The 13,106-nt window shown below is 36.7% G+C and overlaps 1 protein-coding gene across 1 annotated transcript; it reads right to left on the reverse strand.

Moving 5' to 3' along the window:
• Positions 1 to 666: 666 nt before the first annotated feature.
• nt5dc2 (5'-nucleotidase domain containing 2) lies at positions 667 to 12,972 on the reverse strand. The gene is made up of 14 exons (XM_084087165.1): positions 12,505 to 12,972; positions 11,991 to 12,175; positions 9,405 to 9,479; positions 9,252 to 9,307; positions 9,065 to 9,158; positions 6,760 to 6,888; positions 5,879 to 5,939; positions 5,240 to 5,342; positions 4,927 to 5,028; positions 4,448 to 4,529; positions 3,622 to 3,708; positions 3,267 to 3,407; positions 1,942 to 2,006; positions 667 to 1,836 (listed from the first exon to the last, which is right to left on the reverse strand). Exons 1-14 carry the CDS (start codon positions 12,872 to 12,874, stop codon positions 1,575 to 1,577), a joined length of 1,812 nt encoding a protein of 603 aa, XP_083943291.1. The 5' UTR covers positions 12,875 to 12,972; the 3' UTR covers positions 667 to 1,574.
• Between the last annotated feature and the right edge of the window lie 134 nt (positions 12,973 to 13,106).

Here is a 13,106-nt window from a genome sequence, read left to right on the forward strand (position 1 = left end):
AATGAAAATCGGGTTGACGTCAAACGTACATCAGTCTGGTTCTGACGTCAACCCGACTTTCACTTCCAACTAATATCCAACGTCAATCCGACGTCGGGTTCTGACGTCAATCTGAATTCGTAATCCAGCCTCGAAATTTAAAATTCATAAACACTAACCTAAAGGTTACATGCCTATAGGAAGGTTACATGTTTCATACAACTTAGCTATTATAAGAATAAAGTTCAAACAGACAGTTCTATTTCTACAAAATATGATTCTTGGTTAATTTGGTTATATGATCAAATTAATTAAGTACAAAACAAATACATATTTATTCTTTGGAAGCCAGGCTAAATGAGTAAACACTGTTACTACATTCCTGACATGGGTCAGACACTCCGTCACCTCTCAGATTCCAAAAACAGACATTGCCTGCAACAGAAATAACAGAATAGAAGCACTGTTTTTAAAAACTGATCTGATTCATTATATAATACAAGAATAAAGATTGTAAATCCACCACCTTCAAGAATAAATTACATTTTAACATAAAGTTTCAAAATATTATGTTTTTGATCAAATAAGCACTGCCTCGGTTGGCATTATGAGACTTAAAAGATTTGTAATTTTGGGGTTACATGTTTCATCCCTGAAAGACATAAGAATGAGTGCTATCAAAACATATTAATACAAAGCCTTTTATTTGATTTTATAACTTGTACAGCAAGTGCATACAAAAAGATGACATATTTCTTGTTCCTGGAAAACTGAATTTAGCAGCATAGCTATTCACAGATTTAAACGTAAGCAAAAAATGTTCTGATTGTACAGAAGCTTAGTCCAAAGCCATGAACAGCAAAGGCCTGCAAGGTCAAAAATAACAACAGCATTTGGTTTAGCCCTCCAGGAGCTTCCATATATGTAAATACAGCTGTCAATTAAAAAACAAAAATGATTTATCGATCAATAAAAAGCTGTGGAGGCTGTTATTATTTGTGCATGTTTAAACTTTGAGTCTAGGCTATATTATTACTGTAGTGTGGGGGAAGGTAAGTAACATTACAACACCAAATATGAGGCTATTTGACCTAATCATACATGTAATCAGACCTACTGTATTTGTAACTCATATTGTGCATTTTCGGCCAGCGGCTCAATACTTTGGCCTACCAGAAAAAAAAGTCTGGGTACCACAAGTATCCTTCCTGTTATCATGATTCATGTTAATACAAACATCACTCTGTTGCAACTACAAAACTCATAACACACAGGATTAATCTACAAAACCAAACCAAAAAGAACTGAGAACTGTAAACCACTTAACATTTAACTATGTTTAGTAATACGTAATGCAATTGCATCAAATGCAAAAAAAGTTAGAGGTAAGAACATAAGGAGAAATTAATCAACAAGCCTTTGTCTTTTACTGTCCAAGGCTTGAGAACATTGAGATCCATTGTAACCTAACATCCAGCAGATGGCCCCGTTGCATGTGACGTTAGCGTAAAAAGTGCCACGTCTCTAGTGCCATAGAGACAAACACACCCCTCATTCCACTCAGTTCATATTTGCACAGTAAACCTTTGGTGTTTTTAACGAATATGGGCCATCTCCTCCAAGAAGGGCGTCTTCATGCAGCCAGTGCAGAGCTGGTCCATCCAGAGGGGGGCTTCGTGCTGCAGGGGCGTTCGGCGTGGGTAAAAGGTGTAAGAGAGGTCGTAGTTCAGTAGGCAGCTGATCGAGGCCATGTAGAGGTCTGAGAAACGGCACAGGCGGCGGGAAAAGTAAGTGGGGTTGTGGCAGGTACGGAATATGCTGCCAAAGTTAGGGTTGAAGAGGTTCTTGGTGACTGCCCTATAATAGAAAAAATAAAGACAAGTTACAAAGACTATAGTTCATAAGTTAATGAATTTATTGTGTGCTAAATGCATAACAGTCTTTTTGTCTTGCTTTACTCACCGTAGCTCCTCTCTCTCTTTCAGCCACTCCTGCAGAACCTTCTTTGACTCAGGATCACGATACATCTAAAAAAAAAAAAAGAAGAAGGAAAAAAAAAGATGTAAAGTCAGTTGTCCAAAAAAAAAATTCCCTCCAAATGAACAGGGACAACTTTTACAATCGAGACTTTAAGGTGATACAAAAGAGAGCACAGACTTTAATAGTATAGTTATGTAAATAAATAAATAAATAAATAAATAAATAATATACACTACAGTTCAAAAGTTTGGTGGTCAGTAAGATTTTCTTTATAAGAAATTAATATTTTTAATTTAGCAAGGATGTATTAAACTGATCAAAAAATAACAGAAGACATTTGTAATGTTACAAAAAAATTATATTTCAAATAAATGCTGTTCTTTTGAATTTCCCCTATATATATATATATATATATATATATATATATATATATATATATATATATATATATATATATATATATATATAATAAAATAATAAAAGCAGTAATATTTTTACTTAAAATGTTTTTACTTAAAATATTACCAACTCAAACTTCTGAACAGTAGTGTATATATATATATATATATATATATATATATATATATATGTGTGTATGTGTATGTAAATGTGAGAGAGAGAGAGAGAGAGAGAGAGAGAGAGGCTCCAGACTAAAACAAATCATTTTCATATACACAGTAATAGAACAGTAACAGAATCTCTGCCTTTTCCACATGTGAGACTCTTCTCATGTATTATATTAGATATTGCATCAATAACTCTTATGACCCCTGAAGCACAAGCACAGGAAAAGCTCTTCATTAATGTGCTGATAACGCAACTGTTGCTTCAGGACAAATAGACATGGATGTTAAAGTAGCAGTGTCTGTTTAAATGTTCCATTCCCTTTCATTCACAACCGAAACATTTTATGCCATTTTCAGTGGCTCTAATTTGAGTAGCACAATTTAAAACAATTATCACCCAAACCTTGACAGAATATGAGGTCGAATGCATTGTGGATTATGTAAACAGAGAAACCAATCACTCCAAGCTTTTCTTACATAGAGGATCGGACTTTGGCTACGAACACTCGGAACAATCAATCCAGATCAATATTAAGTGAATGGACCTCTGCCAAACCTACCAGGTCAGTCCTATGCAACCAAATGAGGAATACAAGCACATGTAACGCAATCCTGTTTATTTTGCTCTCATTAAATCATTCTGTAGAAACTTGCTTGCATACAGAATAATTTTTTTCACGTTTAAAAAAAGTTAATCAATGAACATTTTTCTATGCTTAAGTTCAGAGCCATACTACTAACCTGCATGCGCTCCAGCAGTCCGGTGAGTGCCTGCAACCACGTGAGACTTTGAGCGTACTGGTCTGTGTTCACCACCTTCGTCTCCATCTCAAGTTCAGGCACGATCGCTCCTGTCCTCCACCCATGACGCAGCATCAGGTCCTAAAATGCCAGGACAGGATGCTTATTTTTCAGAGTCCACTTCAAGAACCTTTTTTACAATCAGTCACTGTTTGATCCAGGAAACTAATGACTAAAAACTGCAGAGCAAGATTTACTGCCACTTTTGTTGGAAACACCAAGCACTCTGAAGCAGTAAAAACAAAAGGAAGACATTTGCGCAACAAATGTGCACAATGTATTCAGACAAACTCACCGCCAAGTCACTGTAGAGATGATCTCCAAAATAAAAAACCTTGGATCCCCGCCATCCTGTTAGCTTCAGAAAGTCTACAAGGTTTCCCTTAAAAAAAGCAAAACAAAGGCAGTTTTGTTAGCCAGCTGCTAACATTGTGATTGATGTACAGATTTTCTTCCCAATACTCATTCGAGTTTCTGGAAGCTACGCGTCAACAGACATTTAATTGGTTTTGTATTGCAGGAACGGTTTGCTCTTAGGTTCCTGCCAGGGAACTTTCCCAGAAGTCTTTCCCAATTTAGGAAGGTTTTTATATGCTGCTTCTACTTTATCTTGCCTGAGGGTGTATATGTATAGTCAGACTAAGCCTCTGTGTTCTGGTCAGCAAAGTCTGTTTGTACATGCCTCTCACCACTAAACTGTTTTAAACTGAATTTCCATTGAGACTGAATTTGACCTCGTCACCTTTTCCACTTTTTCCAAATGAAAGAGCCAAATGAAGTGGATAAATCATTCTACAATTAACAGAGTCAATGCGGAGCTGGAAGGATTTGGGTTATTCTCACAGGGACAGGAAAAACGTGAAAAGTTTAGAGAAAAGTTAACCGTGTACAATTTAAAATAACATGCTCTTGCACGTTGAGGACATACAAGTAGGCCAAATGTCCCAGTAATTCTGAACAATTTCCCCAGATGAATTCGTAATCCCTGATTAATCCTTATTTACAGATGAGTCAGCATAAATGAACTGAAAGCTTCTCAGAAAAGAGTTTTTCCTCTATTGCTCATAATCATCTTACCAGAATAAACAGACAGAATGCAGTACAAAACAAATCTGCGTTACCTGCTTATAGATCTGTCCCTTATTCAAACTACTGATCCTATCCCACTGCAAGTCTCCATTGCAGTCCAAACGTCTGAATGGTCTGGACAATTGAGAGAGATAGAGATTTTCAAATCAATGTGGTGAGTAATTCAGGACAAAACTAATCACTCATGCTACAGAAAACAAAAGTAATTGGGAATCAATATACTGCCATTAAAAAAGTTTGAGGTCAGTCATTTAAAAAAAAGAAAGAAAATATATTACTACTTTTATTCAGCAAGGACACATTAAATTGATCAAAAGTAACAGTAAAGCCATTTATAATGTTACAAAATATTTCTATTTCAAATAAATTCCTTTGAACTTTCTATTCATCAAAGAATCCAGAAAAAAGTATCATATTATGAATCACCTCATCCAAAGGGCACATTGAAACATTTTAGGGCAGAAATCTCTGCCTGTAAATGAGACATTTTCCATTCACAAAGCAGACTTACTTATTGCAGTCATTAAAAAAATGAGGCTTGTCAGCTTGAACAATGACAACGTCAAAGAATTCCCTCCAGTCCTTTCCAACCATGTACCTCATGCCTTTATCACTGAAAAAAACACACACAAAAACCCACAATTACTTAACATATTTCCAAAAATTATAAATATATAAGCTGATGTTCAAATTCAATGATTTGGGGCACAAAAGAATTAGGGGTCAAAAATAAGTGGTGATTTTTTACAAATGGTAAGGAGCTTCACTTTGAGGTCTCTTGTTAATGCATCTGTTGAATATGATGCATCAAATCTGAAACTCACACAAAGCTGAAGGGGCTGTTGGTAATAAGGAACAGTTTCTTCCCCTGACTGGCCAGCCGGTGCAACACAGCGTACGTCTCGTCTCCTCTGAGAATGTATTTCTCTGGGGACCGAATAATCAAGGAAAAGCGGTCACAACAGGCAGAAAGTGAGAAAGAAAAAAGGGTCTTTTAAAAGTCTGCCTATTCTATACTAACTAAAACCAAATCGGTAATGTCTGCAGACTATGATACATGTAATTTAGAATCTTATCAGATCTGTTTTTCCTGTTTGCCTAAAAAGTGTTTATACTGCAATGGAACATCTGTGATAAGGATAAAACAATCATTTAAAAAAAAAAGATTAGATTGGGCTAGCCCCATAGAACTGCTCGCTTCAAATCCCATTCTCCAGAGAGATCCGATTATGCAACGGTTTGCTCTAAAAACAAAAGACTGCTCTCCACCTATACACACACACGCACTACACAGACTGGGTCTGAGAGGGTCAGCCTCAAGTCTGGTTTTCATTAGCTCCAGCTTACAATAACATGACATCTTCTTGGCTAAAGAAATTTAAAGCAAGTCTTCAACTGAGATTTTAAGCCATTTTTGAGACACGTTATATTCAAATATCCAGTCAATATTTGTTAATACTCACCAAGATCTTGCATGATCCATTTGTACATGTAACCCTTGATATGCACCATTCCAATTGCATCCTGCAAAGACAGATTTTGTATTTAACATTTTCATGAACAAGTGCTTGAAACAAAACACTTTCTATTCTCTTTTCTCCCCTTTGTTGGAAAAAAAATATTTTAAAATGGCTCTTTCAAAAGCTTTACTTCGGCCCGCTGCCAGGTTTCCAGTTCCCCCTGACATCTTACACACCCACACGCCTTTGCGAGAACAGTACAATCTGTTCTACCAGCGCTGACAGGACTCAGTTCAAAAAGCTGCGCTTGAAAGATAAACAAGTGTTGCGTGCTGACGCCTTACTTCCTGGCAAGCAATGCGTTGATGAGGCAAAACCACTAATTGCAAAATAACTTATTTGATTCATGTTGACACCATGGGGGGTATGAAAAGGTTTTAGCCATTTACTGCTTGGCCAAGATTTTTTTACTTTCTGCAAGTCAGTGAGAGCTCAAGTAAGAAGGGGTGGAGAGTGTGGCTGAAAAGCAGAAGTGAAACACATTCTGCAAGTAAACTGACCCATAACAGCAAGAAAAAACAAAGTCGCTCTGTAACCCAATTCAGGACCACCGTGATCAAGTCTGAATGAAAACAAATCAGTCAGCGGCACTTAACCACAGGCAGAAGGGAGAATCCGCTCAGCATGAGGACAAAGTTTACAAAACAACAGAAAAGAAACAGCTCTCACGGTTTTAAATTACAAAAGCAGTTTGTAAACTATTCCCACAGTCTGTAAAAGCAGGATGGCTTTTTTGTGCAAATTCACTAACACGCTTACGGTCGTCAGGAAGACAAAAGTAGTTGGATCAGAATTCACGGAGGGCAAACTGACTTCACACTTACGGAGACATCTTTGTAAAGATGCACAGGGTCGTACTCTATGTCGTTTGAGATGAAGTAATCGTTCGCGGCTGCCAAGAGAGTCATCTCAGGGATGGAGAAAACATCCATAAACTGTTTCATTTTGGGACCCTGGAACAAATAACAATAAAATGCATGAGTCAGATGCATTTTAAAACAGTGAGGAATAAGCAACGTTTTTTTCATATTTATACTTAAATGATATGCCTGCTCTGAGAGGAGCTGGAAATAATGATATTCTACTTCGAGGAAATTGTAGGTCATATATTTTAAATATTACAAAAATTTCCTGAGCCACAAATTTGCATGACCATATCAGTCGGTTATTTATTTTCTTCTTTTTTTTTTTAAAATGCAGGCTTCCCAACTGATTTTGAATTGTAAATCAAATGACAATCTAGCATAGTGCTAAAATATATTGAAGAAAAAAAAATTCTTAAAATCAAACATTCAACAAAAAAGAAAATATATTACCATGAACTACATGGCTTTAACATAAACATCATAGCTTGTAGAATTCATAATATTATGTTTAATAATATTATAATATGCAAAATGTCATAATATTTAATTTAATAAAATATTAAATGATAAATCTGCATTTTTTCAACAAAGTTTTATTATTTGCACTTTATTATTTATGTCTTCCCTACTGTCTACGACCTCATCAGAACCACTGCTCTAACGAGTTACTCATACAGATTTGTGAACCACTTTGAACGAGTTACAACAGACTCTAAATAATAATTTGTCTATGATTATTCATATATAATATGTCTGACTTGTGAACAAGTTTTACAGAAACCAAGAGCAATATTTAGTCAATTAAGCATTTTACAACAGAGAATAACAAGAAAATGTTAATTCATCATTGACTTTTCCCAGTCTGGAAAACACCATTTTATAAATGGGTTAGGGTAATCCCTGATATATTTTTGTTTCCCATAACCATGGAAACTCTGCAGAGAAGAACGTGCCTGATAACTATCTGATTCAGAAAAGGACTGTGATGTTTTTGTTGTAGATATACAGCATACTGCCAATTACTCATGGTGGCTGGACACACAAAATCAGATCTGAGCTCCTGACAGGGTGGCTTAACATTTCCCCCGACTAACCTCTTAGTAATGAGGCACAAAAATGTAAGCATGTAAATATTGCTATGTCAACATCTGCCCTTTCCAGAGTAAAACTGACTGATTAGGGTTGTAACGGTACACAAAACTGACGGTTCTGTACCATCATACCTCGGTTTTGAAGTCATGGTTCGGTATGGTACAACATAAAATTGGTACAATGGCATGGTACAAAATAAAAGTTTCTGAAGGATAAAAAAATCTCTGCTAATGCTGTAAACTATATAGGGAGCTCTTACTTGCACATTACTATAATATTAAAGGATAACAACAGAGCCCTAACTATTAGCCTAAATTCAGTTGCTATTTATTTTTAGATATAATAATCAACACTCAAATAACAAATTGTATGAAAACATGCAAACTGCACATAAGGCAGTTTTTGCATTAACTTCTAAATTTATGTTTTTACTCCAATGTATTATTGAAATATAATCATTCACACACTAGCTGTCATTTACATGACAAATATTTTAAACATACATTAAATAATCAAGACATCTTTAACAGGTTAAGTAAAATCTAATGAATATATAGGTTAATATGATGCATATAGCGAACTAACAAGCTGTGGACACTTGATGACTTGCCTGAGGTAAATGACGTAATGCTACGTGGGATATTGTTTACAAGCTGTTTACTGATGTCTTTCCACCGTGGCAACACTGATCGAGCGATTACATGAGATATAATACGTTTCAGTAAGTTGCACTGTATCTTTTAACATACCTTCAGATGTTCATTCATGTTTATTAGGAAGAGATGGTCGAGTTCACTCGCGCTGCTGCTTAAACCGAGGCGCCTATACAGTGATCTGTCACTCGCGCCACATTAAAGAGCGTCTAAACGTCATTTATTGTTTGAATTTCGTGATAAAATGGACATCATTTAAAAAATTACACTGTTTCATATCAAAAGTAACAAAACACAGAGCTTATTGCGATTATTGGTGGTTAGGCTACAACGCTCTTGACGAATATGTGTACTGTTACACCCCTAATTACTAAGCAAAAGTCAAGGAAGAAAAACCTGAGAGTATCACGATACACACCGTGGGTAGTGTTTTGCAGTTTTCCGGTTCAGTTTGAATATCGTTACACCCCTATGACTGATGAAATGAGAATGCATAATAAATGTAGTGGGACTATCACCTTGCCATAGAATCCACTGACTTGGTGGAGGGGAACATGATTTGAACCTCCATAAAGTTTCATGACCTCCTCATCAGGGACAGGCTTCAGACCCCTGCGTATAGAATAAATACAAAACCGTGAATTACATAACACACTTCTCCACACAAACTCACAGACTGAATTGATCAAATGAGGGTACCAATACCTATAAACGGTGCCTAACTGGATGTAATGGAAGGCATCAATTTTCATGAGAAGTCCCTGTGGAATGTAAATAAAAATAAAAGATGAATTCATATAATAGTAAGATATAATGAAAAAATGCTCCAAAAACGCAAACCATGAATGTTTAACAAACCTTTTGGATGTCGTAGTGAAGCCCCCGACTTGCAAAGTTGGGAATGTAGTCGTACTTACCGATTCCCTCAGGGTACTAGTGAAAGAAAGGCACAAAAACAAAAATCTCAAACATGCTGACCTTTAACCTCCCACCCCGTGACTCCACATGATCCCTCAGACAGATCTCCGTCATTAGAACAATTAAGCAAAACAGAAGCGCACAGGAATCTGAGGAGCTGAGCCAAAAATCCCAGGATACAAGTGTTTAGGACTGTTCACACAGAACACATTTTTGCATTCAATTGCACTGCTTTTCCATTGTTGTCTATGCAAATGTGCACTAGACAGACGTGTTTTGACTGTTGCACTCACACATGGGCGTCGGAACCATTGTATATGGGTGGGGCAAGACCCACCCACTTTTTAAGACCAATGATATAGGACCCACTTACTTTTACCGTCTCTGATTCAGCGCATTTGTCTTTTCATAGTGCTGTCAGTCAAATCCAATTATTAGGGAATTCCCTAATAAATTAAACTCCGCTGAATCGCTACATTATATTTCTCAACGAGCCGCAACTGACGAAAGTAACCGCCCGTTGTACCTTTCCAGTCAAATATTGCGTTGCAAACATCAATAACAGCTTTAAATTGTCATTGCTGGCAGATGACCATGGTATTAGCGGGATAATCCACGGATAGCTGTGCATTTAATGCACGACTTGGAGGCAAAGAACCGCCCGACGTGAAGTGGAGTTTAGTTTACTTCCCAGGTGAAAAAGACGTAGCCTACTGTTAAATGTATTAAAAATGCATTAAAGTATATTTGTATTGTACTAAAAACATACTCAAGTACATTTTTTATATATATAATAGTACGTATTTTTCACCTGGGTTGTTTTAATTAAAAGGCACCAGAATAGCCTACATGAAATGGTATTTACTCCAGTAACATTTTTCTGGGGGAGGACCCACCCACTTTTTTTTTTCTTCCGACGCCCTGTCAGCTTAGTTTTTGCAGCACTAGTCGGACTGTTGTCTCAAGTCGTGATTACAAGCTTGTCGCATTCAAGTGTTTTGTTGTCAGAAAGAACAAGAATCATGGAGGACACCAGGTTTATTCTTGCCTATTTATTGGGAAAGTCTTAAGCCAAAATGATATTTAGCATCCCATTAACTGACAATTATACAAACATTCACCACACTATGGCCAGCTTGCTAACGATTCTGGAATTTCAGTCAAATACAATCTATTTTCGCTGTGTATAAAACATACAATATGTTGTATGTTTTAAATGTTTATTTATATTGTAAATATGCACTACTTCAACGACAAGACAATGTAGCTGTTGTTGAAAAAACTAATAAAGAATAGCTGTCACTGCAGCAATCATTCTCCCCTCCGCCATGTTTAAAGTTTATGGCACGCCCATCTCGGGAACTTGGGTATCAAAATGATCCCTGGTCCTGCAGTCATGTGGAAAAATTCTGGTCTGAGATTTTAAGACTGCAAATTAACATCCTCCCAAATGCTTCATTAACCTTCAAAAATGTCATCCTTAGTTTTTATGAACATGAAGAAGACAGTAGATACTATGTTATTAACCTGATTTTTATTTTAGCTAAGTTTTATGTTCATAAATGTAAATATTCCAACTCAAAGCCATTATTATGTCTCTTCATGTCTGATATAAGAAGATATTTTGTATCCATTAAAAACTCCAATAATTCCAAAGCCTTAAAAAACGTAACATTGTTTGAAAAATGTTATGTATGTAATTGGTGATTTGCAAATGTTTATCTTCTCAAATGTACCTTTGTTGTTGTTTTTTTTTTTTTTTTTTTCTCTCATTCCTGTATAATTGATCTGTGCTCTGCTCTCCTATATGTTGATTGTTTTAAGCCCCCATGTTACTTGTTTGTTCAATCCAAATTTTCTTGTGCTTGTGTTTGATATTCAATAAAAAAAAAAAAATAAAAAAAAAAATGATCCCCGAACTTCCCAGTGGTAAATATGACTTAAAAGATCGTTAATGTCCAATTTTTAAATAGGAAACTAGTATTTATGATAATTTCTATAGCATTATTTCATGACCCTGCGTCTCACGTTTTTAAATGCAAAATCGTGTTCAGAAAACACATTTCTACATTCCACTGTACTGCTTTTCTATTATTTTCTATGTAAACGTGCTAGAAAGACTTTGGTGCTCAAGTCTTTTGCAAGTAAAAAATTCAGCTTAAAAAAAAAAAAAACGAGTCTCGCAATTTTTTTTCATGACCTCGAGTTTTTGCATTCATGCGCTGCTTTTCCATTGTTTTTCTATGTAAACATGCACTATGCTATACAGACGTGTTTGACCGTTGTGCTCGCCTCGTTTTGCAGCTCACAATTTAAAAGAAGTTAAACGCGTTTTTTTTATTATTGTGTCGATGCGTCTCGCGTTTTTAAACGCAAAAGCGCGTTCTGTGTGAATGTCTAAGTGTTTGTTTTTTATGTATGCGTTTTACCTCATAATAACTTTTGTTATTTACACTTATTTTGTTCAATAACATGAAACATGCAAAACAACAGGTTTATATTGCTAGGAAGTTGTGTGCCTCGGACCTTGTAGTGCTGAACGAGAAACTCTCGCGCCTTGTTGTAGATCATCTCGTCCAGCGCGCTGGAATAGAGAGCTAGCGTGTAATCATAGTCAAAGCCGTAGATGTCCACCTCTTCCAGATTAACCTCATTGTTGGCATAGATAGTGGAAGGGTTCAGAAGATTGCACACTCCGGGAGGAATCAAATCTGAGAAGGGGAAAAGAAACTTGAAGTTTATTATCATGCTTATAAATAAGTAATATTTTTTAAAAAATATTGCTTCATCTGTCCATAAAGGGGCATACGGGAAAAACTCTAACGTTAGTAGGTTTCGACTAACACCTGAAATAGTTGTGATTGTGAATAGAAAACGTCGATTACGCGTTGGAAATGCGGTTGGCAGTTGTTTACAAAATTGAACTTACAGAGGCCAGCGCCTCTTTGGAACGGGGGAAAGTGGACAAATACGTTTTGGCATGAGCAGAGATTACAGAACATCATCACATAATATGAGAAGTCAAATTAAACCAACATACCGTGCACAAGCCGTTTCATCTCATTGTATCTCGCCCACAAATACGTTTTATTGTTGATCTGCGGGGCCGTGGACGAGAAAGCCCTGCCAGATTTGGTTAGAGATTCTTCGCCTCTATTTTTGCCCACTATTTGATGTCTGTGCGATGTGACTGCAGCTGCAACGGGGTTATGATTAGCTGGCAAATGTTTCGTCGGTCCACAGTTCTGCCCGTCTTTGCAGCACTTTTGTCCGTTCATTGTTGAACCAGCCGAGGCGAAGCTTCCACATGCAAAAGCAGGAATATTCAGTCCTGTGCAGAGCACAACTCTGCAACTAGAGCTTTTTTGCCACATTGTATGGCTTAAATTGCCTATTTTTTTGCAAGCCATGTCTACACAATGCTAACGAAGTTGTTTACTTCTTTCATCCGTACTTGCCCCTCGTGTTAAGATTGAAGCTTCTGTGGGAAACTGATACAGGCTTGATGAGGGCATCGCTGGTCGGGCGCAGGCTGTTTTATTAACCAATCAAATGCTAGACTTGTAATGATTGACAGTTCATCGAACCAATAAGACGTGGATTCCTCTACGTCACTCTTCTATGGGTTGGTTCAGGAGGAGA

This window comes from Abramis brama (genome assembly GCF_963993115.1).
Source record: "Abramis brama genome assembly, chromosome: 16".
Lineage (NCBI taxonomy): Eukaryota > Metazoa > Chordata > Actinopteri > Cypriniformes > Leuciscidae > Abramis > Abramis brama.

Excerpts from the sequence above, each read along its gene's own strand:
- nt5dc2 (XM_084087165.1), bottom strand. The coding sequence starts at position 12,874 with ATGGCTTGCAAAAAAATAGGCAATTTAAGCCATACAATGTGGCAAAAA. Across the intron at positions 4,530-4,926 it reads TTTTTTAATGACTGCAATAA|ACCATTCAGACGTTTGGACT; the intron begins GTAAGTCTGCTT and ends TCAATTGTCCAG. Across the intron at positions 2,007-3,266 it reads GACTGCTGGAGCGCATGCAG|ATGTATCGTGATCCTGAGTC; the intron begins GTTAGTAGTATG and ends TTTTTTTTTTAG.